Below are 27,480 nucleotides of genomic sequence, written 5' to 3' on the forward strand. Positions count from 1 at the left end.
CTAGATTTCATGGATAATTGCAATAGCTTCCTAGTGGAACTTCCTGCACCCACTCTTAACATCCCATAGTCTATTCTCAAGACAGCAGTCAGAGTGATGGCATATAATCATTCATATATTTAAATATTTTGAGTGTCTTCTATGTACCAGGCATTCTTCTTGGTGCTTGGAATTACAACCATTAAAAAAAATAAAAGCAAACTGCCTTTCCAGAATTACAAGGAGGAGACAATAAATGATAAACATAATAAATAACTTCTATAGTATGATAAAAAGGTGAAAATATCTATGGACAAAATGAATTCATGCTAAGGAGTTTTGGAACACTGGGTGTGTGTGGAGGTGGGCGCTGTACGTTGTGATTTCAAACAGGGTGGTCGGTGTGGATAGCTTTGAGAAGGTGCCTTCTAAGCGAATACTTGAAGGGCATGCAAGAGGAAAGCATGTGGATGCTGGAGGAAGAGTGTTCAAGGAAGGATGAGATTAAATACAAGGTTGAACATAATACCAGGCAAATGTCATGTGGAAGATGGGTAAGCTTAGTGATTACAGGTGCATTATTCTACAGTGCTTGTGTTGCTGGGAGAAGAGTAAACTATTGAGCACCTTTGATTTTGTTAAGTGATGCACATCTGTTCAAAATTTAAGAAAAGCTATTAAAAGAAAGAGCTAAACAACTAAAAGCTATTAAAAGAAAGAGCAAACCACTCAAGGGGAAATGACAAATGAAGGATACTTAATAGAAGTCAAGAAATCAGAAAGAGGTTTTACTTTTTTTTCTTTCTTCATGTATGTATTTACAGTTATTAATGTTCCTTGAATTGTGATGCTATCTGCAACTCATAAGGTTCAAGGGTGCACTGCTTTTATTGCTCTTCTTGTATAAATATTTCATAATTTCCATTATGACTTTCCTTTGATTTATTCAGTATGTCATTAAGTTTCTCTGAATGTATGTGTTTTTGTTATTGATTAAGTTTTAGTACATTTGTGATCAAAGAATGTGAACTTTGTGATATGAAGTCTTTGCTACTGGACTACTGATGAAGAAATAGATAAAATGAGGAGAATAAAGAGTTAAGAAGTATCCATGTGTACATCCCAGGACTTGTATACCACAGGGACAGCATTTTTGATGAGTTAGGCATCCTGGACTTTTAAAATACTATTCTCAGATAACTACTTATTCCTGTGGACAAATGTAAAATTTAATCTCTTTCTTTTCCTTACACTAACATAAATACCAGATTAAAATTTAACTGTGACAAAAACCTAGTGGAAAATAAGAGTATTTCTAAAACCTCATACCTATTGCCTCTGTGTATCCTTATCTTCATATTCAAATATTTAAACACTATTCTTCACACAACATCCAGAGTATTTCTGTTAAATGTAAATCATATCATGTTACACCTCTGCTCAAAATCTCCCAATTGATGGCTCTCTATAGCACTCCAAGCAAAATCCCAAATCCTCAGAATAGCTTTCTGACCCTAAACAGCAGGGCCTCACTCTGATCCCCTCTTTCACTTTTTCCCACTTCCTTTTCAGACACTCTGGCCCACCTTACATTTATTGAAAAAGCCAGGTGCTACTGTCTCAAGACATTAGCTATTGTTTCTTTTGGCTACCGTGTTTTTATAACCACATTTATAACCTCTTTTAAATATTTATTCAAATTACATCTTTTCAAAATACATGACAGTGGTATTTTATATTACCTATCATATGCCTATCACTTCCTATGGGCCCTTTTCTGCTTTATATTTCTCCATAACTCTATCCTCACATATGATGTAATGTACTTATTTATATTGTTAGCATCTCTCCCCTCAATTGAGTGTAAAACCCATGAGTCAGGGATTCCTTATTAATTAGTTTTTCTTACTACTGTATCCCCATCATCTCAACAGAGGAGTTCAATACTTGATGAACAAATTAATAAACAAATCCTTTAAGATTCCAATCAAATGTCATTTCCTTATATGAAGTCCTCTAATTAGAAAGAACCTCCTGTGATTCAATCAATTCATGTTCCTATATCTTATTATTTTATTTTTTTTCCTCTCGTATTAGTTAGGATTATCCAGAGAAACAGATACAATAGAACACATATCCCTACATGCACACCCACATAGTGATTTTGAAGAAATTGGCTCACATAATTGGAGGGGCTGGCTAGCTCAAAATCTATAAGGCAACCTGACAGGCTGAAAATTCAAAAGTTGATGTTAAGAACTTAAGTTGAAGCCTAGAAACTCAGGCAGAGTTTCTACATTGCACTGTGGAGGCAGAAGTGCATTTCTTTGGGAGGCTTCAGTTTTTGCTCTTAAATTCATCAACTGATCGGATGAGGCCCACCAACACTATGGAGAATAATCTGCTGTCTTCAAAGTCTATTGATTTAAATGTTAATCACATCTAAAATTTATCCCCATGAAACATCTAGACTGGGATTTGAACAAACAAGTAGTGTCCTTATACTCAGTTTTTCTGTATCCTTTCTTTTTTCATCACAATTTGTTTTCTATAAACAGCCAGATTATTCCTTTTAAAACATAAGTCCCTCTCTTTTCCAAATCCTCTAATAACTTCCTGTCATAGTTATAAATCTAAAGTTCTAGTTATGTCCTGCAAGGCACTAAAAACTTAACCATGACTTATCTCTGACCCCTATCCTACATTCTTCCCTGGCTCACTTTGCTTCAGCCACATCCATCAGCTTGACAAGGATGCTCTCTCCTTAGAGAAGAGGCCTTTTACCCTTGCTGTTCCCTTTGCCTTCAGAATCCCTCTCAGTAAAGCTGTACCTGATTATACCACATCCCCTACCTATTGCTGCCTGAATCATTTTCTTTCTTTCCTTCTTCTTTCCTTCCTTCCTTCCTTCCTTCCTTCCTTCCTTCCTTCCTTCCTTCCTTCCTTCCTTCCTTCCTTCCTTCCTTCCTTCTTTCTCTCTCTCTCCCTTCCTTCCTTCCTTCCTTTCTTTCTTTCTTTCTTTCTTTCTTTCTTTCTTTCTTTCTTTCTTTCTTTCTTTCTTCTTTCTTTCTTTCTTTCTTTCTTTCTTTCTTTCTTTCTTTCTTTCTTTCTTTCTTCACCTCTGTTAGATTGTAACCTTCACTAAAACACTGGCTTTGCTTGCTTCACTGTTATTTGTATAGCACTAGATCTGGTACTGATCCCTTGTGCCCCCCCAAAAATTTTGTTCATGAGTTAATGAAGAAATGAGCACTCTTTAACTTTCCAATGATGTTGTATACAAATGTAAGTTTCTTTAGAAACTATATCTTGTTATGTACTAGTGACTCAACAAATATTTTAAACTTAGCTTGGAAGACAATATTAAGCAGGCTTATGTATTTTTATTCTCTATGACATTGGATGTATTTTCAGACAGTAGGTGTTCAATAGATGTTTGTTTGTTCTGAACTGCCCTGCCTGGTTTTAGGAGCTGTAAACCGAGCCCCCCCTCCACCCTGCAACATGGCTAAGGCTGAGTGAGTGACCTTCGGACCATAAGCCACTAAGGAGACAAAGCTTATCTCCCTGGCAGGGGCACCTCCTCTGCCTCTTTTACTTTACCCTGCCTGGCCCTCAATGCTTGATTGGTTAGCCAATGATGATGGCTAAGATTCCTCAAGGGTGGGATGATCCAAGACAGGCATGATCACAGGGCCCCCCCCCCCCCCACAGGGAAGGACTTGTAGGCTACAGAAAAGGGGTGATGGACCCTCGCCTCTCGGCTTTGACATAGCCTGAGTCCTCATTCTGTCTTTGAGAAGTCTCCTAATCTCTTGGCTGCCTTACTTCCCCTGCCTGACTTAAGCCTGAAATAATGCCTTAAGCCTGAAAAAATGCCGGTGGTGGGTGCAGCCTTGTGCTGGAAAGGGCGGGTTCCCTAGGGTGATCGGGCCTAAGAAAGAATATGTAAAATCCTGTGGAACCTGCTTTGTTTAGAATGCTCTCAATTAAATGATAAGGGTCCAAGCAGGAAGTGAGTTTGTTCCCCAAAGTTTTATAGCCATTTAGCTATTTGACCCTGACTCAAAATAGGTGCTCAGAGTTCTTTGCATGTTATTTATTGGTTGATCCTTACTGCCTGATAATGATTAATGAGCTTTACCTATACACCCTGTATTCCTATGGAAATGGAATCCAATAAAAGCTTCTGGAGGCAAAAGTTGGAGGGATCTCCTCTGGAGAGGGTGGCTGAGGTGCTCCTGAGGCTTGCTCTCCCCTTGAGACAGTAGCCATGCCGTCCCTTTTCCTCCATAGGATTTGGTAGCCCGAGTGAATGTATTTTGTCTTATCCCTAATACTGTGGACACTATAGGCTGGTGTCTGCGTCATTTGTTAAGCTTCAAATGCAAATTATTTTGATACTGAAAATAATATAGGTGAACATGGTTAATTTAGTTTCATTTTGTGTGTAGAGAAATTAATTGGCACAATAACAGAACTTTTGTAAAGTAATGAATTGCATTGTGGCAAAAAAGTATATATAACCAACACATAATCCAAGATTATTGTTTTTTTTTTAAATATTTTATTTATTTATTTTTAGAGAGGGAAGGGAGGGAGAAAGAGAGAGAGAGAGAAACATCAATGTGTGGTTGCTGGGGGCCATGGCCTGCAACCCAGGCATGTGCCGTGTCTGGGAATCGAACCTGTGATGCTTTGGTTCGCAGCCCCCGCTCAATCCACTGAGCTATGCCAGCCAGGGCCTAATATTATTGTTTTTATATAGATGTTTTAATGCAATATCTGAATTAGATAGATTTGGTTTATTTGGACCACGTTCTTAATTGCTTGGAGAACCCCATCCAGAAATACTGAAGCAATTTAGGGGTACTAAGTCTAAGTGCCAGAAATAGGCAAAGATATTTTGTTTTCTTGAATATCTGTTTGTGGAATGGGCAGTGTTGGTTAGGTAGTAGAATTTTGAAGGTCTTTAATAAATTTTTAAAAGCTGAAGTTTAGTTTTTGTTTCTTTATTACTTTTCAACTTATTTTTGCTTTACTTTCTGTGTGGGGATAATGAGTAGGTGAATTTTATGGCATGCAAGGAAGTCATTATCTTATAACCATTAACATTACTGTTTTTATGATTGAAAAATGTATTTTTCTTTTTATTCTCAAACTGGCTCCAATTGGAAATTTAAATACATATATTTTGAAGGGAGCTATCCTCACCTGAGGACATTTTTCCATTGCTTTTGTTTTTAGAGAGAGAGAGGAAGCGGAGTGAGTGGGGGAGAGAGTGAAATGTGACAGTGAAACATCCACTGGTTGCCCCTCCTATGCATCCTGACCAGGCACAGAACCTGCACTCTAGGTATGTGCCCTGACTGGGGATGAACAGGGAACTTTTCAGTTTACAAAAGATGCTTCAACCAACCAAACCATCGGTCAGGGCAAGAAGCTAATTTTGAAAAGAAACCACAGGGTAGAAAAGGACTTGATTTTGTGGAAAGGGAACTGGACTAGGCTTCAGATGGTTTTAGCTCTAGTTTGGGTAGCTGACACTTACCTGTGCTATTCAGGAAAATTAAGCATCTTAGAGCAGAATGGAACTATAGCAATACCTCAAACCAGATTGTTCCTGTTATGGAAGAGGAGCTGACACCCAAAGGCATTGTGTGCAGAGCAATGAATGAAGCGGAGGTTTCCCGATTCCTAGGTGTGCTCCTATTGCATCAGTATTTTAATTTGTAATCATAATATTACAAGTTATCTTATGTATTTGTGTACACGTGCACACATAAAGTAATATTTCCATTTATGTCCATATATCGCTCTATAATACCATACTGCAATCTTGCCTTTTAAATAATTGCAAACTCCTTGAGAGCTCATGCTTAAATATTTTTGTCTTCGAAACATCTGGGACAAGTGTAACTGAACAACAACAAAAAATAGTACAATCAAAAAACCCCACTAAATTAAAAAAATCATCTGGGAGCTGACACCTGGTAGATTCTCTATAAAATATGTTACACTAGAATTCACCTAAAGGAAGAATTATGCAACTGCCGTTGTTCCGGGCCGAGTTTTGGCCCTCTCGCTGCAGCAGGCGAAGCTCAGCTGAGTGAGTCCGCTCCAACTCCATCCCAGGGTTTAGAAGCGTCACGAGGCTGGGCGCGGGGCGGGGCGGGGTGAGGTATCCTGGCTCCTACTGGGATTTCCCTTTCTTGGTGAGTACCTCTGAGGGGGCAGCAGGGTTTTGCCCCATATACTGAGGGAGGAGAACACAGTCTGAAGGAGGTGTTGTGGAAGGAGCAAGGGACTTGGGCCGATCATTTTCTTTACTGTGGATTTGAGAGAAAGGTTAGAGGCCCAGGCGAAGCGCCTGTTGCCAGGCAACCTGCAGACGCAGGCCTGAATTGGCTGGAGCCTTTGCTGGGAAATGTACCTGTTTCAGATTGGCCTGTATGAACCGGCCTCAAGAGGGTTGTTGGTGGAATCACCCCAGTTTATAGCTTTCCCAGTACTCCCACTTTGGGCCAGGGTTTTTCCCACCTTAGGGAACCAAGTCTGGATGGCTGTCCCCTGTGTCCCAGATAGGAAGAGCCTGGAGCATTCCTTCTAGTACTTGTCAAGTACTATGGCCTAAAGGTATAATCTCAATTTTGGGGGGAGGGATGCCCGGGAATTACTTTGCCTCGTTTGAAATTATCAATGATCCCAGGTTCAATTAAGATACCTGAGTTTGAGTTCCTACCCTTTGCCACAGCATGGATGGAACCGGAGAGCATTATGCTAAGGGAAATAAGCCAGGCAGTGAAAGACAAATACCATATGATCTCACCTTTAATAGGAAACTAATCAACAGAACAAACAAGCAAAATATAACTAAAGACACTGAAATAGAAAGCAGGCTGACAGTGACCAGAGGAGAGAGGGGAGGGAATTTCAGGGGAAAAGGGGAAGAGTTTACAGGAACAAATATAAAGGACACATGGACAAAAACTAGGGGTGGGTGGAAATGGGAGGGAGGTGGGGAGGGCTGGAGGGGGTGGGCTGGGATGGGAGTAAAAGACAGAAAACTGTACTTGAACAACAATTAAAATAAAAAAATGTAAGAACACACATACACACACACACACACACACACACGCAAAAGGAAAAGAAGATACCTGAGTTTGTTATCACTTGGGCACTGAGATAGATTTCCTTGGTCCCTGCCTGCATGGAGCTTAAAATACTAAATAGTATTTCCAAATCTAACAAAAGAACATTTGCACCCCTATGTTCATAGCAGCACAATTTACAATAGCTAGGTGCTGGAAGCACCATCAGTAAATGAATGGAGCAAAAAACTATGGTACATTTACACAATGGAATTCTATGCAGCAGAAAGAAAGAAGGAACTCCTACCCTTTGCAACAGCTTGGATGGAGTTGGAAAGCATTATGCTGAGCGAAATAAGCCAGGTGGTGACAGACAAATACCATATGATCTCACCTTTAATAGGAACCCAAACAACAAAACAAAGAAACAAGCAAAATATAACCAAAGACACTGAAATAGAGGACAGACTGACAGTGACCAGAGGGGAGAGAAGAGGGAATTTCAGGGGAGAATGGGTAGGGTTTACAGGAACAAATTTAAAAGACACATGGACAAAAACTAGGGGGAGGGTGGTAATGGGAGGGAAGTGGGGAGGGTAGGGTGGGTGGGCTGGAATGGGAGTAAAAGGGAGAAAACTGTACTTGAACTATGATTAAATAGAAAAAAAATTTTAAAAAGGCATAGAAAAAAAAGAAAGGTTAACTAATGTGGTTACAGGCCTAGAGTATTTTAAAAATTCTGCCAGTATCTATTGAATATTGTAGGGTTCCAATGTGCTTCCTTAAATACTTTTGATCTCTTTGTAGTAAAATTCTTCCCATAGTTTGCAGCTTTCCTCTCCGGTTTGAAAAAAAGAAAGTATATGAATTTAAATACTAAAAAAAAATACTAAATAGTATTTTCAAATCTTATTCCTTTCTCCTTGATTATGAGCTGGATTTGATCAGTTTACTCTTTGCTTTCCATTATGTTCTGATTTGGTATAAGCAACAATAGAACCACTAATATCACTAACCAAGAGAAAAGTGATGATAATTAGAATTGGAAATAAACATCCTTAAAAAATGAGAAAAATGGGAATTGAGTTTAATTCCTTTTGGTAGTGTTGAAGATGATATAGTAAGGTTCACTACATGCTAGCAATAACCTGTCATGAGTAGGAGCAGTTTGGATGAAGACAGAAGCCATTAAGGTGGACCTGGAGATTTGAGGGTATAAATTTTTTTGCTTTTCATGTTGGCAAATTAATTATAGTGATTTAAAGTGACCTATAGCTATTTGAAGTGACTATAGTAATCACTAAGGTATAAATAGTTGTGTGACTGATGTTTGGAAAAAATCACCTAGCTGATTGTTCCACACCTTGTGTCAGCCTGGGTTTGTTGGCCACTAATCATCATGGCAAATACCAACAACTCTTGGGATATGATCAAAAGCAAACCACAAACCCTTCTGCCCACCAAACCAATAACAACTTAAAAAAAGTTGTTTCTTTGAGAAACCTATCTGTGAAAAGCAAGCCATCTGTCAGTGCTGTAGTAGTATTTTGAAATCTAATGATTCGTTATGTTTTCATAATGTCTACTGTTGGTTGGTAAGTCTTCCTGACTTTACTTCCCTGGTAGAATTCTAGTGTCAGGGAATGGAGTATTTAGGGGAGGGGGCTTTGACAATGGGGTGAAAGGAATCATGGATACAATAATAAAGAGTTGGTATATCTTTCAGGTGAGAGGATTTCATTGGACATGAAATAAAACTGTATTTTACATGTAATATTAATAATGATGGCTACCATGTATTGAATGTTAACCATGTTCCACATGATACAGGAGGGTTAGGGTTAGGGTTAGGTGCTACCCTAGGGTTAGGGTAAAGGTGCTACCATTAAATTCATTTTACATATTACATATATTGGCTCAGAAAAAGTAAGTTCTTACCCAAGCTTATGTTATGGGAAAGTGTCCCATATGGAAAAATGAGGATTATAATGTCAGTCTCTGACTCCAAGCATTTATGCCATGTTAACTTTCCTTCAAAATAAAACAAACCAAAAATATTTTACTGTTAAAATAAATCCAAGTCTAGTAATATAAAAAGAAAGTATGAATGCATTGATGGACAAGAATGTATCTTTGGTAATATGAGGTTGAAGTATGAAATAAAATATTCAGAATTTGGATGACAGATATTTATATGATTTTTATTTTGTACATATTTCCAAGTTGATTATTTTGCAAGCATTTTTACCTATCACCTCATAGTTACTAGTTGGATCATTTACTTCATTTTGTTCTTTATATTAGATAAATAATACTTCTTGCTAAAAAACATTTTCATCAACCTGGAAAATGTTTTTCCAGGAAAAATTCAAACTCATAAAGATTTAGGAAAAGAGTAAAGAAAATAAAACCACTTTGTGGTGGTGAAGAGGTACATGCGTTAGTTTCCTATTGCCTCTGTGAAAAGTTAACACCAACGTAGTGGTTTAAGGCAATATAAATCTGTTACTTCACAGTTTTGAAGGTCAGAATGCAAAATGAGTTCTACAGGACCAAAATTGAGGTGTCAGCCTGAGTATTTGCTTCTAGAAGCTCCAGGGGAGAAGGCAGTCCTTGTCTCTTCTTGCTTCTAGAAACTACTCGTGAACTTGCCTCCATTTTCAAAGCCAGTGGCAAATGCTTTTGTTGTCTGTGACCTCTCTTCCACCCTGACATCTCTTTCTCATTCTGATCATCCTATCTCTCTTTTATAAGGGCTCTGGTGATTCTAGTGGACCCACCAGTAAAACCAGGATAATCTCCACATCTTAAAACCCTTACCTTAATCATGCCTCAGAACCCTTAACTTTGTCCTATAAGATAACATATTCATAGGGTCAAGCGATTTCACATAGATATCTTTGGAGGGCCGTTATTCAGAATAGAATTTACCCCATAAATGTTTCCTTACATAATGTAATTGCTCCACAATAGTTACCTAAATTTGGTGAAAGAAATAAAAGTGACCACAGGATTTCTATGACACATTATTATGTAATTTGCATGATTTATTTAAAATTAGGGTAGGGATTATTATATTTATACGTGTGTGTATATATATTTGTCTTTTTCAAGGTATACTGCACAATCTATAAAAGAACTCGAATGGATTTAGAGGTTAAAAGAGTTGCCGCTTCTAGGAGTCAAACTCAGACATTCCCTGGAAGAAAGAAGCCACTACAAGTAGGTGTGCTATATAATTTCCCTCTTGTAGTATGAGTCATTAAATAATTTTCTGACTCCTTTCTTGAAGTTTTTTGACTACTTATACTCACAAATATTTAAGATCAATATTTCCCTGATTTAAAGAATTGAACCTATAAACTTGAAGGTAATCATTACTTGAAAATTGGTGACTGCTTGAATTTAGTTTTATTTTAAAATATTAAGCTTATTACTATTTTCTTCTTATTATTTAAAAATTATCTAGCCCTGGCTGGTGTAGCTCAGTGGATTGAATGTGGGCTGCGAACCAAAGCATCGCAGGTTCAATTCCCAGTCAGGGCACATGCCTGGGTTGCAGGCCACGGCCTCCAGCAACCACACATTGATGTTTCTCTCTCTCTCTCTCTTTCTCCCTCCCTTCCCTCTCTAAAAAAATAAATAAATAAAATCTTTAAAAAAACTTTTAAAAATTATTTGTATGTCTGCCAAAAATATAAAAAAATAAAAACAGTAGAAAGAGGAATAAAATATGAATATTTTAATTCATATTTTGTGTTAACTAGGTAGGAAGAGAATCTGGGCTGCTATTATTGTGACTTTTATTCTTCTCAACTTCTGTCATATACTGTTGTGTATATCCTTGATACGTTTAAAGCTACTTTGTTCCTCTATCCACCACATAACTGGGTATATATAAAGTTTAGTTTAGAAACATATAAAATTGATGTATATTTCCTTGCTGTTCTTATTCTAAATATTGAATGCCTATTGCTTGTCAGTGATCATGATAAAGGTTTTGATAATTTATCTCACTTAACTCTTACAAAAGCTTTTGTATTAGGATTTATTTTACCTGCTTTTAAATATGGAAAAAGTGAGGCTTACAGAGATAACTGACTTGCCAGGATTTTGAACTTCAGTGCTGACTTCAAGATCTGTGTTCTCTGTTGAGTTCCACCATCTCCCTTATAACAAGTTGGTACTTTGGTATTCCAATGTTTCATAATATTATGTGTTAAAACAAACTGAAGTGTTTGATAATGTGAATCAAAGCAGACTTCTTATTAGTCAAAACATCAAGTACAGTATTACATTCTTTCTCACTGATTGTTTGCTTATCATATTAGCAACTTTTTCCTGGTTGCTAATAAAAGCTTGTGGTTTAAGTTCTTTAAAAGAAAGATTTCTAAAATTACCTTCATTTTTCTCCCCAAATAATATCTTCCTTTAAACTTAATGCCTTTATCTCCCTATTAGAAAGGTCCAGACCTGGTGTTGGTTTTAGAGGACAAGTTGATGTGTTTTTTTCCAGAACTCTTGTTCCTTAAGAAAAAATAATCCCAGATGTCCAGGTTATTCTTTCTTAGAGTTTAATAGCAAACTATCACGATTGTAGTTATCAGCTACTATTTCTAAAATTGGAAGTAAAAGATAGAAATAATTCATAAACTTTTTTGAAAAAAGTGGTACTTAATGCTTCAAATATGATTACAGAGATCAACTGATAAATTCATGTGGGAGATAAGAATATAAAGAAGTTATTCAGACCTACTAATAATCAAGGGAATGAAAATTAACATAATGATATACCTTTGTGCCTCGATTAAATTAGGGAAGAAATGTAATATTGAGAGTACTCAGAAGTACAGTTGGTGCATTTTAAACTGTTGCCACATTTTTTATAATGATATTGATGATGTGTATTAAGCTATAGTAGCAATTGGACAATATCATTATTTCTTTTAATAATATTTTTTGACTATGCTATTACAGTTGTCCCAATTTTTCCCCTCTATGCTTCTCTCCACCCAGCAGCCCCCACTCCCTCAGGCAATCCACTAACAGTTGTCACGTTCATGGGTCATTCCTATAAGTTCTTTGGCTACTCCATTTCCTATACTGTACTTTACATCCCCATAGCTACTCTGTAATTATCTATTTGTACTTCTTAATCTCCTCACCTTTCTACCCATTCTCCACATCCCTCCCATCTGGCAACCATCAGAACCCTCTCTGCATCCATGATTCTGTCTTTGTTCATCTTGTTTCTTTAGTTTGTTTTTTTAGATTCAGTTGTTGATAGACGTGTATTTACTGCCACTTATTGCTCATAGTTTTTATCTTCTTTTTCTTAAATAAGTCCTTTTAACATGTCATATAATAATGGCTTGGTGATGATGAAGTAAATTTAGTTTTTTTCTTGTCTGGGAAGCTCTATATCTGTCTTTCAATTTTAAATAATGGCTTTGCTGGGTAGAGTAATCTTGGCTGTAGGTCCCTGCTTTACATGACTTTGAATATTTCTTGCCAATCCTCTCTAGCCTGCAAAGTTTCTTTTGAGAAATCAGCTGACAGTCTTATGGGAACTCCCTTGTAGGTAGCTAGCTGCCTTGTCTTGATGCTTTTAACATTCTCTCTTTATCTTTAAACTTTGTTATTTTAATTATGACATGTCTTGGAGTGGGCCTCTTTGCATCCATGTTGTTTGGATTGATTGTTTTGTTTCCTTCCTTATGTTCCAGATCATTGATTTGATTATCAGCTTTAGTCACTCTACTGTTGTTTTCTTGTAGGTTGTTCTCCTATAAGTTGTTCTTTATTTCAATTAGTGAATCCTTTGTTTCTGAATGGATATTTTTTATGCTCTTGAGTTCCCTGAGCATCCTTATAACAAGTGTTTTGAACTCTGCATCTGATAGATTGTTTATCTGCATTTTGTTCAGTTCTTTTTCTGGAGTTTTGATCTGTTCTATCATTTGGGCCATGTTTCCTTGTGTGCTCATTTTGGCAGTCTCCCTGTCTTTGTTTCTATGTATTAGGTAAGGCTTCTATGGCTCCCTGTGTTGGTAGCATGGGCTGATGTATTAGGTGTCCTGTAAAGTCCAGTGGCACAGCCTACCCCATCACCCATGCTGCATACTCAAGGTACACCCTTCCTGTGGGCTGAGTACACCCTCCTCTTGTAGTTGAGCCTTGGTTGCTATTGGCTGATCAATGGGAGGGATTTACCCAGGCCAGTCAGCTGCAAGAATTAACTGTGGCCGCTAACCACCAACATCCATCTTCTGTGGAGGATCAGCTGTGCAGGGGTTGGCTGTTGATATCTGACATGGTCTGTAGCTGTCCACTGGGTATGCAGGCTCTGGAGTTTCCTGGGTAGTGCAGGCCAAGGTCAGCCCCTACCTGTATTTTGTCCAGGGCCATCCTGGGCTACAAAACAATCTGAAATTGCTGCTACATGTGCTGGGCTTGGAGATTCCCAGGTGAAGCCAAGCTGTGAACCTAGGCTGGCTGTTGCTAATATTAGGGCCTGGGCCACTTATCAAGAGGTATGGAGGTTGAGTGATCACTGAGGCAAACTGTTGCCTGTTTGAGAGGATTTAGGAAGATGTGAAGCAAGAGCCAATACCAGCCATTCATATGGAAAAGTCTCTGTTAACAGCTTGGGTGGGCCCATAATTTGGATGGAGCATAGTCTTAGGGGATCTCAGGGTCGGAAAATAGTGTTAAGCCAGGTTGATGGAGTCTCAGATATTGAGCCTTGTGGCACCTCCCTGCCAGCTCTGTGGCTCTGTTGGGGGAGGGTTCAGAAAAGAGACAGTGGCCTCTACCTGCCTTTCTGTCTGGGAGAAAGCTGTCCCTGAGCTCTCACCTTGATGCAAGACACTTCAGTTTCTCCCTGTATGCCACCGGTGCCTTTCAAGCTGCTACCCTGGTGCTAGAGCTCAGAGAGAGTGAGTCTGAGTAAGTCCGTGTATGGGTTCTTTAAGAGGAACTGCTTGGGACTCTAGAACTTACTTTTACTGGCTCAGTCCCCACTAATTTTTGCAGCTAGAAGTTATAGGGACTTATCTTTCTGGCACTGGAACCCTGGGATGGGGCTCTGGTGTATTGTTGTGATTCCTTGCTCCTGAATCTTTCCGAATTTTTTCCACCATGTATGGATATAGGACCAGACTGTTTCATGTCTCTGCCCCTCCTACCAGTCTGGTTGAATGTGGTTTCTTTAATTTCGTAGTTGTCAGACTTATTTAACTCAATTTCTGATGGTTCTGAGTGATGATTGTTTTATATTTTAGTTGTAATTTTGTTGTGGTTGTGTGAAGAAGCAAGCTGTGTTTACTTATGCCACCATCTTGACCAGCAGTCCTCAATTGAAAGATATTCTATAAAGTGTGGCACAACCTTTAGATAGAATATTATGTAGTCATAATAATAACAATTTTAAGTAGTAACAGAAATAGCCTATAATAAAAGTTGAAAAAGATAGTATACATACCATTATAAGTTCATCTAAACCTATGTAAAATGTATAATGCAAAGGGTGAAACCTAATGTGACCTATGGAGTTGGAGGATAGTGGTGTGTCAATGTAGATCACCAGGTGTAACATATGTGCTACTCTAGTGGGGAGTGTTATTAATGGGGGGAGTTATGCATGTGTGGTGTCAGGGGTATATAAGAAATTTCTATACCCTACACTCAATTTTGCTGTGAATCTAAAATTGTTCTAAAAAATAAAGTCTATTAAAAAAAGTCAGGACACAAATAATCCAACATCTTAAATGAGAGGCCAGGTAGTATATATTTTTAGCTTTAAATATGTTGGCTGTGGAGTTACAGCTGCTCCCCTCTGCTATAGTAGTGAGAATCCAGACAATCTGTAGATAAATGAGCCTGGCTGTGTTCCCATAAAACTTTATCTACAGAAACAGCTGGGCTAGGGTTTGCTGACTCCTGGCCCTACGGATTTATGAACTCTCTGGTATTCTGGGTTGGCTAACACAATTTTGTGTTCTGGATTGGCTTAGAAATTTATAAACTGTAAGTTATCTTTATTCTGGATTGGTTAGCATCAAATTGGCTAGCACAAAAGAAAGATAATTACCATTACTCCTATGACTTCATAAGACTGTCTACAAGTTCATTAAAGCTCTTTCTGGGGAATAATAATGATGATGATCATGACTATGACAACTACAGCTAAATTCTATTTGGATTTTCTTACTACAATTAGATGATGTCATGGTGTTCCCAAGTAGAATTAAGAAAATCTTTGATGTGTGATGAAAACGTACTGCTATTTTAGGCTGATATACAGGGTCTGGCACAAATAATGCCCTTGTATTTTTTATTTTTTTATTTTTATTTTTTTAAAGATTTTATTTATTTATTTTTAGAGAGGGAAGGGAGGGAGAAAGAGAGAGAAAGAGAAACATCAATGAATGGTTGCTGGGGGCCGTGGCCTGCAACCCAGGTATGTGGCCTGACTGGGAATCGAACCTGCAACACTTTAGTTCGCAGCCCGCGCTCAATCCACTGAGCTATGCCAGCCACGAAATAATGCCCTTTTAAAATTACAAAGTCTTTTATTACAAAATCATAAGCATGCAATTCTGTAACATAACAGTATCATACTCAAGCATACCATATCACATTTTAGGTGAAATGTTCAAATTAAAACTGTAAATTATTACACCCATACTATTACCCTACCAACCACACTCAAGCAGGCCTTACTTCTGCTGGACCCTCTGTATATTATTTTATTACTATACAAAATTAATTAAATATAACTAATATATTTACTTGATTATTATATATTAAGATATACTTACATTGAAATAATCTTGTGATTTTCTATATCTACATTTGGCTATTTATTAGGCTAGTATTTAAAACAGTGTCATATTAAAGTTGATACAGAGGCAAATTTGTTTTCTTACTCTTGTGGTCAGAATGATGAAGCTCAGTCTTATATATCATCTCTGTACTTGCTGTGAGAATCACAAAAATGACTAGTTAGATGATATTTCAGAATGAGGTGTAAGTGCTGATGGGTGAATTATTTTCTGTTTTTATTAACTTGAACTTTCCCTGAGACTCATACAAAAATATTACAGTGGCTAAGCTCACTGTAATTTTCTGTTCCATGCACAATTTGGGGGGGCAATAAGACTGAATATTTACAAATATATACATGTATTTATTTGTCATTTCCTTGCTTAAAGTCTGCACTATTTTCCACATTACCTTTAGGACAAGGGCCAACTTCCTTTACTTCTATTACAAAGCAACAGTTCTAGCCATTACTTTCTTACACTCTGGGTTTCAACCCTCTCCAGCTGCTTTTGCCTGGGGCTAGTTCAGCACAAGTTGCTCCTCTTGCTGAAGCAATTCTCTGCCTTCTCTCTTCCTCTGGTGGGTGGGAGCACTCACCCTGCAGAGCTCCATTTAAAGGTTGCTTTAGTTTTGGTAAATTTTGTCCATTCCCTCCACTAGATTGGACATACATGGTATATGTAAGCTGCTCTGCCATAGCGCTTATTTTTCCCATTATTGTTTGTTTGAGTGAGTGTCTTCCTCAGCAGCTGGATTGCAGGTAGGAATTATCTGTTGGGTTGGCCAAAAAATCCATTCAGTTTTTTCCATAAAATAAAAGACACATTTTTCATTTTCACCAATAACTATTGATTTGGACATTTTGAGTATGTCGGCTATTTCCTGCTATTGGCTTCTAGTAGGTAGAGGCCAGAGGTACTGTTAACAAAATGCCTAAGACAACCCCACACAAAGAATTATTTAGCCAAAATGTCAATAGTACAAAGGAACTTTGCAAACCACTTTTGACATGTTTGATCAGTTGCTTCTCCATATACTGTACAAATCTTCTTTTTATTTCAGTTGTATTTCTACCTTTCTTGAAATAATAAAGCACAATATGCTGAAAATCTTCTTCCATCTTCAATATTAAAATGGCTGCATAAAAATTTACCAGTTTTGATAAGTTTTTTTAAGTGCATGATGATATGACAGCTATCACAATACAATCTAACAAAATTGTTTAGAATTAAGTTAAAAGACAATTAAGCACTATGAGAGCCATGGTATGCAAAAACGTAACAGTTTTTTGCCAACCCAGTATGTTGCTTAGCTTTCTATCTCTGTGTTTCAAGCATACTTGGGAGGGACTTAATAAATATTTCTTATATAGTTTACTGAGAAAAGTTATAATTAGCCACATGACATTGATTCATTGTTTATCTTTTAAAGTATAAATGAAGGAAAAATACTGATTTATTTTTTTAAAAATTAAAGCACGGATGGAGTTCCAAATCATCGGCAATCCAGAATCCTCCTTCCTTTCCTGTGTAAGTCACTTTTTTTTCACATTTGAGCTGTTTAATGTGCAAATATTTATTGATAAGGATAAAAAGAAAGTAAAATATATACATATGTATATATATATATATATATATATATATAAAAAACTATGTGAAATACAGAAAAATATATATGCATGTGGATGGCCTGAAATTATTATGACAAAATTAAAGTGGCTCTTGTATAAGATGGCAGGATTAAGGATCATACTACTCTTGTTTCTTATTTTATTTAATATTGTTCTTATATACTCCTGAAAATATATAAATATTTCTTTATTTAGAAAATTCAGCTAAGTGCATTTATTAAAGAAATATATACAATTTTGCATTTTATAACTAGGATCGTCAAAATGAATTTGGAACTTATTTTGAGGAATATGACAATTTTATGAATCTTATTAAAGTGATTTTATTTTGAATTTGATACATTGACTGGTTTTATGCTTTATATTTTTCCCTTTTAAAATTTGGAAGTATATATTTTTATGTCCTTTCCAGTATTTTACACTATAGGGCATCTTGGCAAATAGAAATGAAAAACAATAATTATTAAGCTGAACTATGTGAAATTGGCAAATATCAGAAATTTCTTGAGATTCTACATAACAGGTATCTGTGTGCTCCTCTAGGCAATGAACAGAGCTAGGTGCACGCACTAGATACAGGATGTTGAGTATGTAACAGCAGGCAGTTGTGTGCTGGTAAATGTTTTTAACAACTGGTTTTCTGAAACTGTACTGTAAATTTAATATAAATTTCAATTGTTAATTATAAATAATCTTAAGTATATTTTAAGTTGATTATAAATTTTACAGATATAAAGGATATGTAGCAAGCAATTTATAAACACTAATAAAATATATAAAGTCTTTATTATAAATGCCATATAATGAATTGATTGTCACAGAAACATATCTTTGTTTTTTGTTGAATTCTTATATCTGAAGTCAACCTATGGCTGTAATTGATTCACCAGTGTAGTTCCAACATAAATATTAGTTGATATTTTCACATTTTCACTTATTGTAGAGTGATATGATTTCTTTGCTGAATCAAGTGATAGTTTTGAATACTGAAGCAATATTTCCATTTTTTTGTTCTTCACAGTGTGTCAGTTAAGTCAAGATACACTTTTTTTTTTAATCTTTACCCAAGGATACATTCAGACTGAGAAAGGGAAACAGCAATACAAGAGAAACTTCGATTGGTTGTGTCCCAAATACGCCCTGACAGTAGAATGAACCCACAACCCAGGCATGTGCTCTGACTGGGGATTGAATCCTCGACCTTCTAGTTCATGGGACAATGCTCCAACTAGCTGTGCCACACTGGCCAGGGAAAGACATGATACACTTTTAAGTTTAGTCTGCATTATTAAAATTTTCTCCACCACTTTTTAAAGTCTCAGGCATCAACAAAGTAGTAATAAATGAAGTTCTGATTGATAGCTTTTGCCAATTTCTGTGTAAATAACCCCACTGTGGTTATTTCAAGTTATCTATGTAATAACACTCAACACAGATTTGGAGAGATGTATACCGTTATCTTACCATACAGTTATGTATATAATAACCCCTAGGGCACAAATAATAGTGAAATATCATAATATCACTAGCAAGAAATGACTTTGAGTATTTATTACTTTTGTTTTTATGTAACTTATTTAACTCTTAAGTTTATATTATTTTGTTTTTAATGATGTTTTGTTAACAATACGCTAAAAAATTACTGAACATTTAACAAAAGCTAGCACAGCTGGTAGGCATCAGTGCACTGTTGGCTTCAGTGTACCTTTTTATATGAGTTAACATATATAATTTTCAACTACTAAAGTTTTATTTATAAAAATTATGGGCTGCATAGATTATTTCTTTCAGGGTCCCACGACTTGATTTGGGAAGCCTTGTTGGCTCTGATGAAGAGGTAATTTTTATTTAGTATTTAATATAGCAAACATTTGGATACAATATTACAAGTATTATAGCATATAGTAAGTTTCATTTAATTTTATTTTTAGGTTTTTTAAAAAATATATTCCACTTAGTACAGTGCATATTCATTTTGACCCACCAAAATTTACCTTCTGCTCTTGATTGGGTCACACCATGTCAAATACCATATACTCAGCATCACCTAAATGAACTGGTTAGTATTTATTTCTTATTACCAACATTCTGAATTATAGTGTGCATTTTAGCACTATATTTAATCCAGAAATTTCATTAGGTTTAGTCTATGTTTTATTTAGTTTAAGTATTTTATATATATTAACATCCTAAACAATAATGTTGGTGAAATAATTTTACTTTGTTTTATTTTTTTCTCACATCAGAATAGTATTATTAAGGTATCTTATAAAATTAGTAAAGTATAGGTTTATCCTAATAGGGAATCCAGGAATTTAAAAATTTTGGCAGAATAGATCAGATCTTGGTAGTTTAACAATATTCTATTTGTTTTTTAGAAGTTGACTCATTCTTTAGGCTACTTTAGGCTTTATTCTAGTATGTTATAGAATAAATAAGTATATTAATTTCAAGGTATCTTCTTGGGACATACTATACTTCACACAGTATTTAGTGTTTTTTATTTCACATTATGAACAGAAGTTCTGAGAATTCTGAGTAGGGCTTACTTTTCTGTCTTTGTTAGTCTTTTTCACTTAACTGGTTCTATTCACGTTCTCCTCAGTCTCACTGTGGATAATTGTGTTAATAGTACCCTAGTCTGTATCATGCTTCAGTTTTCACCCTGAAGCTTTGCCTCATCCTTTTCTTCTGTGTTAACTTGGATGTTATCAGTAGTTTTCAAGGGTTGTACTGGCACTATACTCCTTTTGAAGTGACGGCCTCTCTCTGGGCCGATGCATATGCCCTAGGGTTTGTTTAATGCTTCTGGTTTCTCTTATCCTCTGACTCTATTATGTCTCACTTCCATGGAAGTGTGGCAGGGAACCAAATAATGCCAGAAGATAGAATATCTTAATATTCTGGAAATGGCAACCAGTACTTCTCAGTAGTAGTGACCTGTAGTTCCTATGACTGTTCTGGAAGAAATGATTGACAGTGGAGGTTTCTGGGGCAGGAAGGAAAGGCCTATCTAGAACTTCTAAAAACAAAGGAAAGTTGTTCAGTGTCTTCTCAAAGTATTTTAGAACCAGGGATGATTTTCACTGGGAAACAAGGTTCAGACTTACTGGTAATGGAGGCCAATGCCCATTTTGAGCAGTTCTGCCTGCTCTGATTGCTTAGTGATGCTGTACAGCTAAATGTTTTAACTGTCACTTCTGTTGAGAACATAAGTATTAAATTTAAGGTAAATGATAAACTTATTGTTAATAAGACAGATTAATAATTATTTTGATTTTTTTCTGGCAGACAGCATAGTTTTTCTTTTTGCCTTAGGAGCAGGACATTATACCTGAAGATTTGCCAGCAACAACAGGAAATTATAAACAAAAATATCAGCAGTACAAAGTTGATACAGAAGAGGGATATAAAGAGTATAGTCAGAGGAATGCAGAAAAGACAAAATCAAATACCACACATCAACCGTCTCCAAGAAACAAGATAGAGGACAAGGTAATGTATGAGGCTTTATAAAAAGAGCACACATATTATAGAAACATCTTTTGTTGTCTGATATGTCTTGCTATTACTTGTAATAAGTGTGCCTCAGATCATTTTAAGTATTTTACTTAGATTAACTAGTTTATGATTCATAATAACTCTAATGGATTATTATTAGCATTTTAAGGTATGAAATCTCTTAGACAGGAGTTTCAAAAACAAGACAAGTTTTCATCAGTGATTATCCTACTGCAACACCTTTGCTGTTGTTAACGGAACATCAGCATATCTTATATTCAGAGAAGAATGTAGTGTCTTATCTTTTCAGGACCCCGGAGGATCTTCGCCTCAAAGGATACACCCCATCTTTTTTGTACTTTAGCTCCAAATTTAAGTTTATAAGGAGTGGGCATGTCCACATTCATTAACTTAAATGGACAGTAATAGTTATAATAGTTACTACTTTTTATTTTATGCTTACTGTATGTCGGGTTCTTTTTTAAGTGTTGGACATGTGTCATCTCCTTTAATCTTTTTCTGTGTGTGTTTGTAGAGTAGTGACTATTATTTATCTCCATTTCCATGTGTGACCCAAGGCACCAAGGTTGTCTAGCTAGAAAGTGGAAGAGCAGAATTCCAACAAGCAGTCTGATGGTCAGAGCTAGTACTGTTAGGCCCTACACAAATAACCACTGAAGCGTTTAGTAGGTCTTGAACCCCTTTTTTTGTTGTTAAAAACAAATATGCAAAGTATGTGCATGAGGTTCATTTGTTGCTTTCATGTGCAGTGTGCACAAGGGGAAGGAGTGTTCACAGGTGACCTTACCACTCCGGATCGGAAGGCCCTCTTACAGCAGCGATACGCAGACAGCCCTTACTGCGCGCAGCAGCGGGGGAGAAAATCTGACGCCGTAAGTTGGCAGTATATTTACCTATGTGGCGGCCGGTAAGATAATTTGCCCTGTAAGATTTTACAGACTTATAATTGTAAAAATAATGAATAAATAATAAATAATTTCAGCATAAATAATTTCAGCATAAATAATTTCAGCAATTGAATTTGGACTGCGGTGAACATTCATTAGTGTGCAAATTGAGTCCTCATTTTTATAAATGATTGATGGTTGATATATTTACTGTGGAGAATTGTCTTAAACTTTTTAGAGTTTATAAAAATTTTGTTTATAATGTTCCAAATTTTAATTGGCTGCTATTTATAACAGTGGACTTATTTGGCACTGACCCTCCCCCAGAGTAGTCTGGTTATTTTTCCTAAGTCAGAAGCTAAGACAACTAGAGAAATTCAGAGTAGTTAAAGAAAAGGACAGGAATAAAGTAAATACTCTTTAGGAAGAGGGAAGCAAAACTTTGAAGTTAGACTCTCAATATTAAGTATATTATATCTCTTAGAAAGTCATTTATATTGTTAGGTGAATATTGCTTAGTCTGGTCCTGGTACAAATAGATAACTACACAATATTTTTACATTAAAATAAAATTTTATTTTTATTCAATATATGTACTTTAATGTTACGTTTATTTTATTTTTTTTTAAAGATTTTTATTTATTTATTTTTAGAGAGGGAAGGGAGATAGAGAGAGAGAGAGAAACATCAATGTGCGGTTGCTGGGGGTTATGGCCTGCAACCCAGGCATGTACCCTGGCTGGGAATGTTACGTTTATTTTTGATTAAATTTATTGAGGTGACATTGGTTAATAAAGTTATAGGTTTCAAATGTACAGTGCTATGATGCATCATCTTTATATCCCATTGGGTGTTCACTACCCATCAGACAAAGCTGCGTGAAGTTGGAGCCCACTGGCCACTCCAGACACTCCCAGGTGATTCAAATCTCAGACACACCTATAATGGATTGATGGAATGCTCATGTGTGTTGGCTCGAAAGTTAGGAAACTTTTGTTTAGATAGACCAAGTAATAATAACGCAATATGGATTTAGCCAGTTACATTTTCATGGTCATTGAGGGGAAGTTTAATATGTGTTTTATTTTGGTTGTACTCATGCAGAATGATGGTCTTCTGAATTGACAGCCTTGTGTAATCAATCTCAACCAGGTGGACTGATTTTTTTCTGGATGTCCCAAGTTGCTAACTTGTCACAGTTCTTTTACTAAAACCACAAACACATTATTTTGTATGCCTATTATTATCTAGATAGTTATGCTTAATAGAATAAGGAATATAGCAGGGTCATCCTGAAAAATAAAGCAGTTACTTTATAAGGCAAAACAGTGTCTCAAATGAAGCTTTATTGATAGGTCTAAAGTTATACTTGAAATGCATGTTACCAATATGTACTTAAGGTACATTGGATATTGTTCTTGGTATAATCCAAAGCCATCTGGATATTAGTAGATTTCTTCTCTTTACTATTACTTTGTTAGTGGCAATATATATAAATTCACTATCAAGTGTATGTCACTTAATTGTGGTAGTACTCATTTATTTGTGTTTTTTCAAGGAAATGTTTATGCAAGTTAATTTTGAGTACATCAAAAATTAGTATTTATTTATTTTTAAAATGTAGGCAACAACTTTTAAATTTAATTTTAATTAGTTAACTCTACAACAGAAACAGTGTGTGTTTTTTTATGTTCATCTCTTCTACTTTGCTTGACATTTTTCAGTGTTATCAGATTCTTTTCACCAGTTGATTTCTGCTTCTAATCGGCTTTATGATTACATAGACATCTAAATCAAAGTGCCTGAGGGTGGTTCTAACCTTCTCTACAAAATGTAATCCACCATAAATGTCAACAGTTAAGGTGGGCTTTCTGCATGGGCTCTATATTTATTAATCTAACCTTTTTTGCTTGCTTCTGGATGATCTTCTTTTATATGTAATTTCACATTTTAGTCAGTGTCCATTTTCTGAATCACCCTTTGATACCTGTAAAAATGGTATCACCCTTTGACACCTTGCTTACCTGTAATTATACAGTTCTTCTAACTTTAAAAAAATCATTAAAAATCATTATGAAGTGTCATTAGCTTAAGAATAGAAGATGCCATTACATATTAAATTATATGAACTCTATATGGGGCATATTTGGATGTATAAAGTATACCTCCTAAATTTCTGCCAAACAAAAATCTAAATTCAATTATAGACTAACATTTATATAATTGTGCTCAGCTTTTCCTTGTTTCTTAGCAGTTTCTACCTTTTTCTACAATATGTCTTTAGTTATTCCTATTTGAACTTTGCATCACTTTTAAATGGTGTACTTTCTCTAAAGCTGAAGAGCCTCCATCTTAAACAACATGACCTTACTTGATTTCATTTATTGAAACGATGGAGTGGGGATGGGTGACAGTAATTTACATTCTAAAAATAGAACAAGTTTGAATTCACAAGGAAAATGGGGACAGACTCATAGATGGAGAGCAGGATGACAGGTAGTGATGGGGGGAGGTTAGGGGTGGAGGGATTGAGCAAAATGGAAGAAGACTCGTGGACATGGACAGCAGTGTGGTGATTGGTGTGGGGAGGAGGTACAAGCGGACTAAATGGTAATGGAAAACATACAATAAAGATAAAATAAAAAATAAAAATAGAACAAGTTTTATTTGACTTCTTAATTTTTTAACCTGTTTTATTTGCCCTTCAAAAGAAACATTTTAGTGATTCTAGTTTCAAGATAATCTAATTGGAATTGAGTGATTATGCACCAATCTGATGTGACCTAAAGTGTAGCAGAGATAATTTTGGAAAAGCAAACAATGTTATGAGGAGAGTTTAGTCAAAACACTAATTGAGAAAAGTTGATCAAGGCTTATTAATGGATTATATGTGTGGAAAATGTTAGTGTCCCTTTAATAATGGGACTCTTTTGTTTGTTTTTAGAGTTTCCGTATAGAGTTGAATGATTTCAGTTCAGTTTCAGCTTCATGCACCGTGAATGGTTTAGATTTTAAGACTTTTGTGTTAACTGTAGTGTTATTCTGCTTTACAGACAGTGAAATTTTCTTTATTTTCTCTTCTCAGGAGATTGTGGCTGCTGAGAAGAAGAAACAGACCGTTGAGGAGCAAGTGATGAGAGACCACCTGTCCAGGTGAGAGTTAGACTGGTACCAGAAGTGCATCCAAGAAGTTTTCATTAGATATTTTGTTTATGGCTGACGGCCCATATCCTTGGTCAATCAAGGAGTGGCCAACGCAGACATTCCCACACTTTCTCTGTTCAATCCACTCATAGTGTCTTAGTAGTTTTTTTTTTTCAGAGTACTCCTAGGCCAGTAGAAATACCCATCAGTTCCACTTATTAAATATTTTTGTCCAAACAACTTAATGAATATTTACTTCCTAACAATTTAATGGCTATTAGAAAAAATAATACACATAAATTAAAAGAAGATATATATATTTTCATTCTTAAGTAGTCATAACCACCTACTAATGGGATGCATGCACCATTCTGGGCACTGCACAGTATCTCCAGCTATGAGTTGTTAGAACTGTTTACGATGCTGGCACTCTCACTTTCTATTTTACATGCTGCTTGCTTTTTATCATAGGACAGTAGAAAGCCCAGCTTTGCAAAGATGAGACATCACTAAAGGAATGTGTCTTATTGAAACTGTAAATTACTTTGAGCTAGTAATTCCTGTGGTGTCTAATAAATATCAAATACTGTGTTTCTCTCAAAAATTAAAAATACCTTGCAGTGTCTCTGGGAAGTGTCTGGGGCATCCCGGAGGTGACTTGGCATACAGTTCAGGAACTGTGGGACTAACTATGTGAATTGCCAAACATAATCTAAGTTTCATAACCCTTAAAAACTAGATAAAGTTTTGGCACCTGCTGAGCTAAATTGCATGACAACATGTAAATACTGAGAGATTTAAGAAGTAAGACTTAAGTTTAGCTTTGAAGAAAATTGTTTCATTAGGTGGCAAAAAGAATGATATTCTACTGCATGTTTTTCTGTAAATTGAAATAATTATAGTCTCCAATGTGTCTCTTTTCATTATCTCGTGAACTCACTTTATTAATATTTCTACCCCCAACCACACCACCACAAGGTGATTATTCATTTAATATCTGACAGATATGTAATTCTGATAGCAGTGTAAATTTGCATTCACATACGGGCTTTTTCAAAACTGCTTACAAATATGTGAATGCTAGCACAATAAATTATCCCATTTAATTGTTGAACTTTGCGTTTTGCGGTATAGGGCTGTAATCAGTGATCCAGAACAAAATTTATCCACTGAGAAACAAGAAAGTGCTTTTATCCTTCCAGATTCAAACATAGCACCTCTTCGACTTAGGAAAAGAATGCTACATGAAACAAAGTAAGATTTTTATGTATATAAAGTTAGGATGTACTATTTACACGTGTATTATTTAAAATGTTACTTTGTGTCCAACTGAGAAAGTTTTTGCCTTTTCTCTTTAGAGATAAGTGCATTTTTGAAGTTTAGACTCTACTCCTGCCACTTTAAGATATTGGGATAAAGTTTTCTAACCTTAATCTTCAGGTTTTTATTTGTGATTTAGGAATAATAGCCACAACCTTAGGAGATAATGTGTATCTCCTTCTGTTAAAATGTATAACATATTAACTGAGACTTTGGTATGTGCACAATACATAGTGGCCACATCTCATTGATACATAATATATTCAAAGTTGGTGTTGTTTAAAAGTTATTATTATTTTGCATTTAGTTTGTAGTTTATAAAATCTTTAGATTGGTGTAAACTTTCACAGTCTGGTGTAATTCACTTTAATTTCTCAACAACTTCACTGCCTGTTGACATCTAGCCTCAGCTCTAATAGACAGAAAATCTACCAGTTCCTGCAGTAATTCTTTTATGTTTTCAGACAGCTGTAATTGTGAGGCAGCTACTTTCTTATAACTTTTATCTTTTTGTTTTATTCTTATTTTCTTGAAGCTTTAGTTTTCATAACTTTAAGTATTTGAATGTATCAGGTATTAATTTCTTACTGCTGCTGTAACAAATGACCACAAATAGTCTTCTAAAATAACACAAATTTATTCTCTTACAGTTCTAGAGGTCAGAAGCTTAAAATCAGGATCTTGACAGGGTGCATTCCTTCTAGAAGCTTCAGGGAAGAATCTGTTTTCTTGCCTTTTCAGCTTCCACATGCTGCCTTCATTCCTCGGCTCTTGGCCCCTTCTCCCACCTTCCAAGCCCGCAGTGGCTGGTCAAGCCTTTCTTGTGTCATCTCACTCTGACACTCTTCTGTGTCACATGCACCTCTGTTTCCCTCTTCTTAAGGCCCATGTGATTGCACTGAGACTGCCCAGCAAATGCTGAATAATCTTCTCATCTCCAGATCTTCAATCACATCTGCAAAGTCCTTTTACTACATCATGTAAAGTAACATATTTACATGTTCTGAGGATTAGCACATGGACATCTTTAGGGGGTCATCTCTAAATCTCTTTTTTAAGGTAAACTTTTATTGAAATAAAA

At 36.0% G+C, this 27,480-nt stretch overlaps 1 protein-coding gene across 3 annotated transcripts in view; it reads left to right on the plus strand.

Annotated features, from left to right (window-relative positions):
- Positions 1–6,133: 6,133 nt before the first annotated feature.
- The window catches only part of CAPS2 (calcyphosine 2), a 43,049-nt gene continuing 21,702 nt past the window's right edge, over positions 6,134–27,480 (plus strand). Inside the window, exons 1-8 of one of the 3 annotated variants that reach the window (XM_036018665.1) lie at positions 6,134–6,194; positions 10,185–10,292; positions 17,373–17,425; positions 19,318–19,363; positions 20,845–21,021; positions 21,798–21,920; positions 25,021–25,088; positions 26,214–26,333. In XM_036018665.1, the coding sequence (XP_035874558.1) occupies positions 10,215–10,292; positions 17,373–17,425; positions 19,318–19,363; positions 20,845–21,021; positions 21,798–21,920; positions 25,021–25,088; positions 26,214–26,333 (665 nt within the window). In that variant the 5' untranslated portion in view covers positions 6,134–6,194; positions 10,185–10,214. Of the gene's footprint in view, positions 6,195–6,225; positions 6,616–10,184; positions 10,293–17,372; positions 17,426–19,317; positions 19,364–20,844; positions 21,022–21,797; positions 21,921–23,719; positions 23,798–25,020; positions 25,089–26,213; positions 26,334–27,480 lie in introns of those variants that run through there. The other 2 variants (XM_036018664.1, XM_036018666.1) reach the window with 2 other exon arrangements.

Source organism: Phyllostomus discolor, chromosome 2 (genome assembly GCF_004126475.2).
Source record: "Phyllostomus discolor isolate MPI-MPIP mPhyDis1 chromosome 2, mPhyDis1.pri.v3, whole genome shotgun sequence".
Taxonomy (NCBI): domain Eukaryota; kingdom Metazoa; phylum Chordata; class Mammalia; order Chiroptera; family Phyllostomidae; genus Phyllostomus; species Phyllostomus discolor.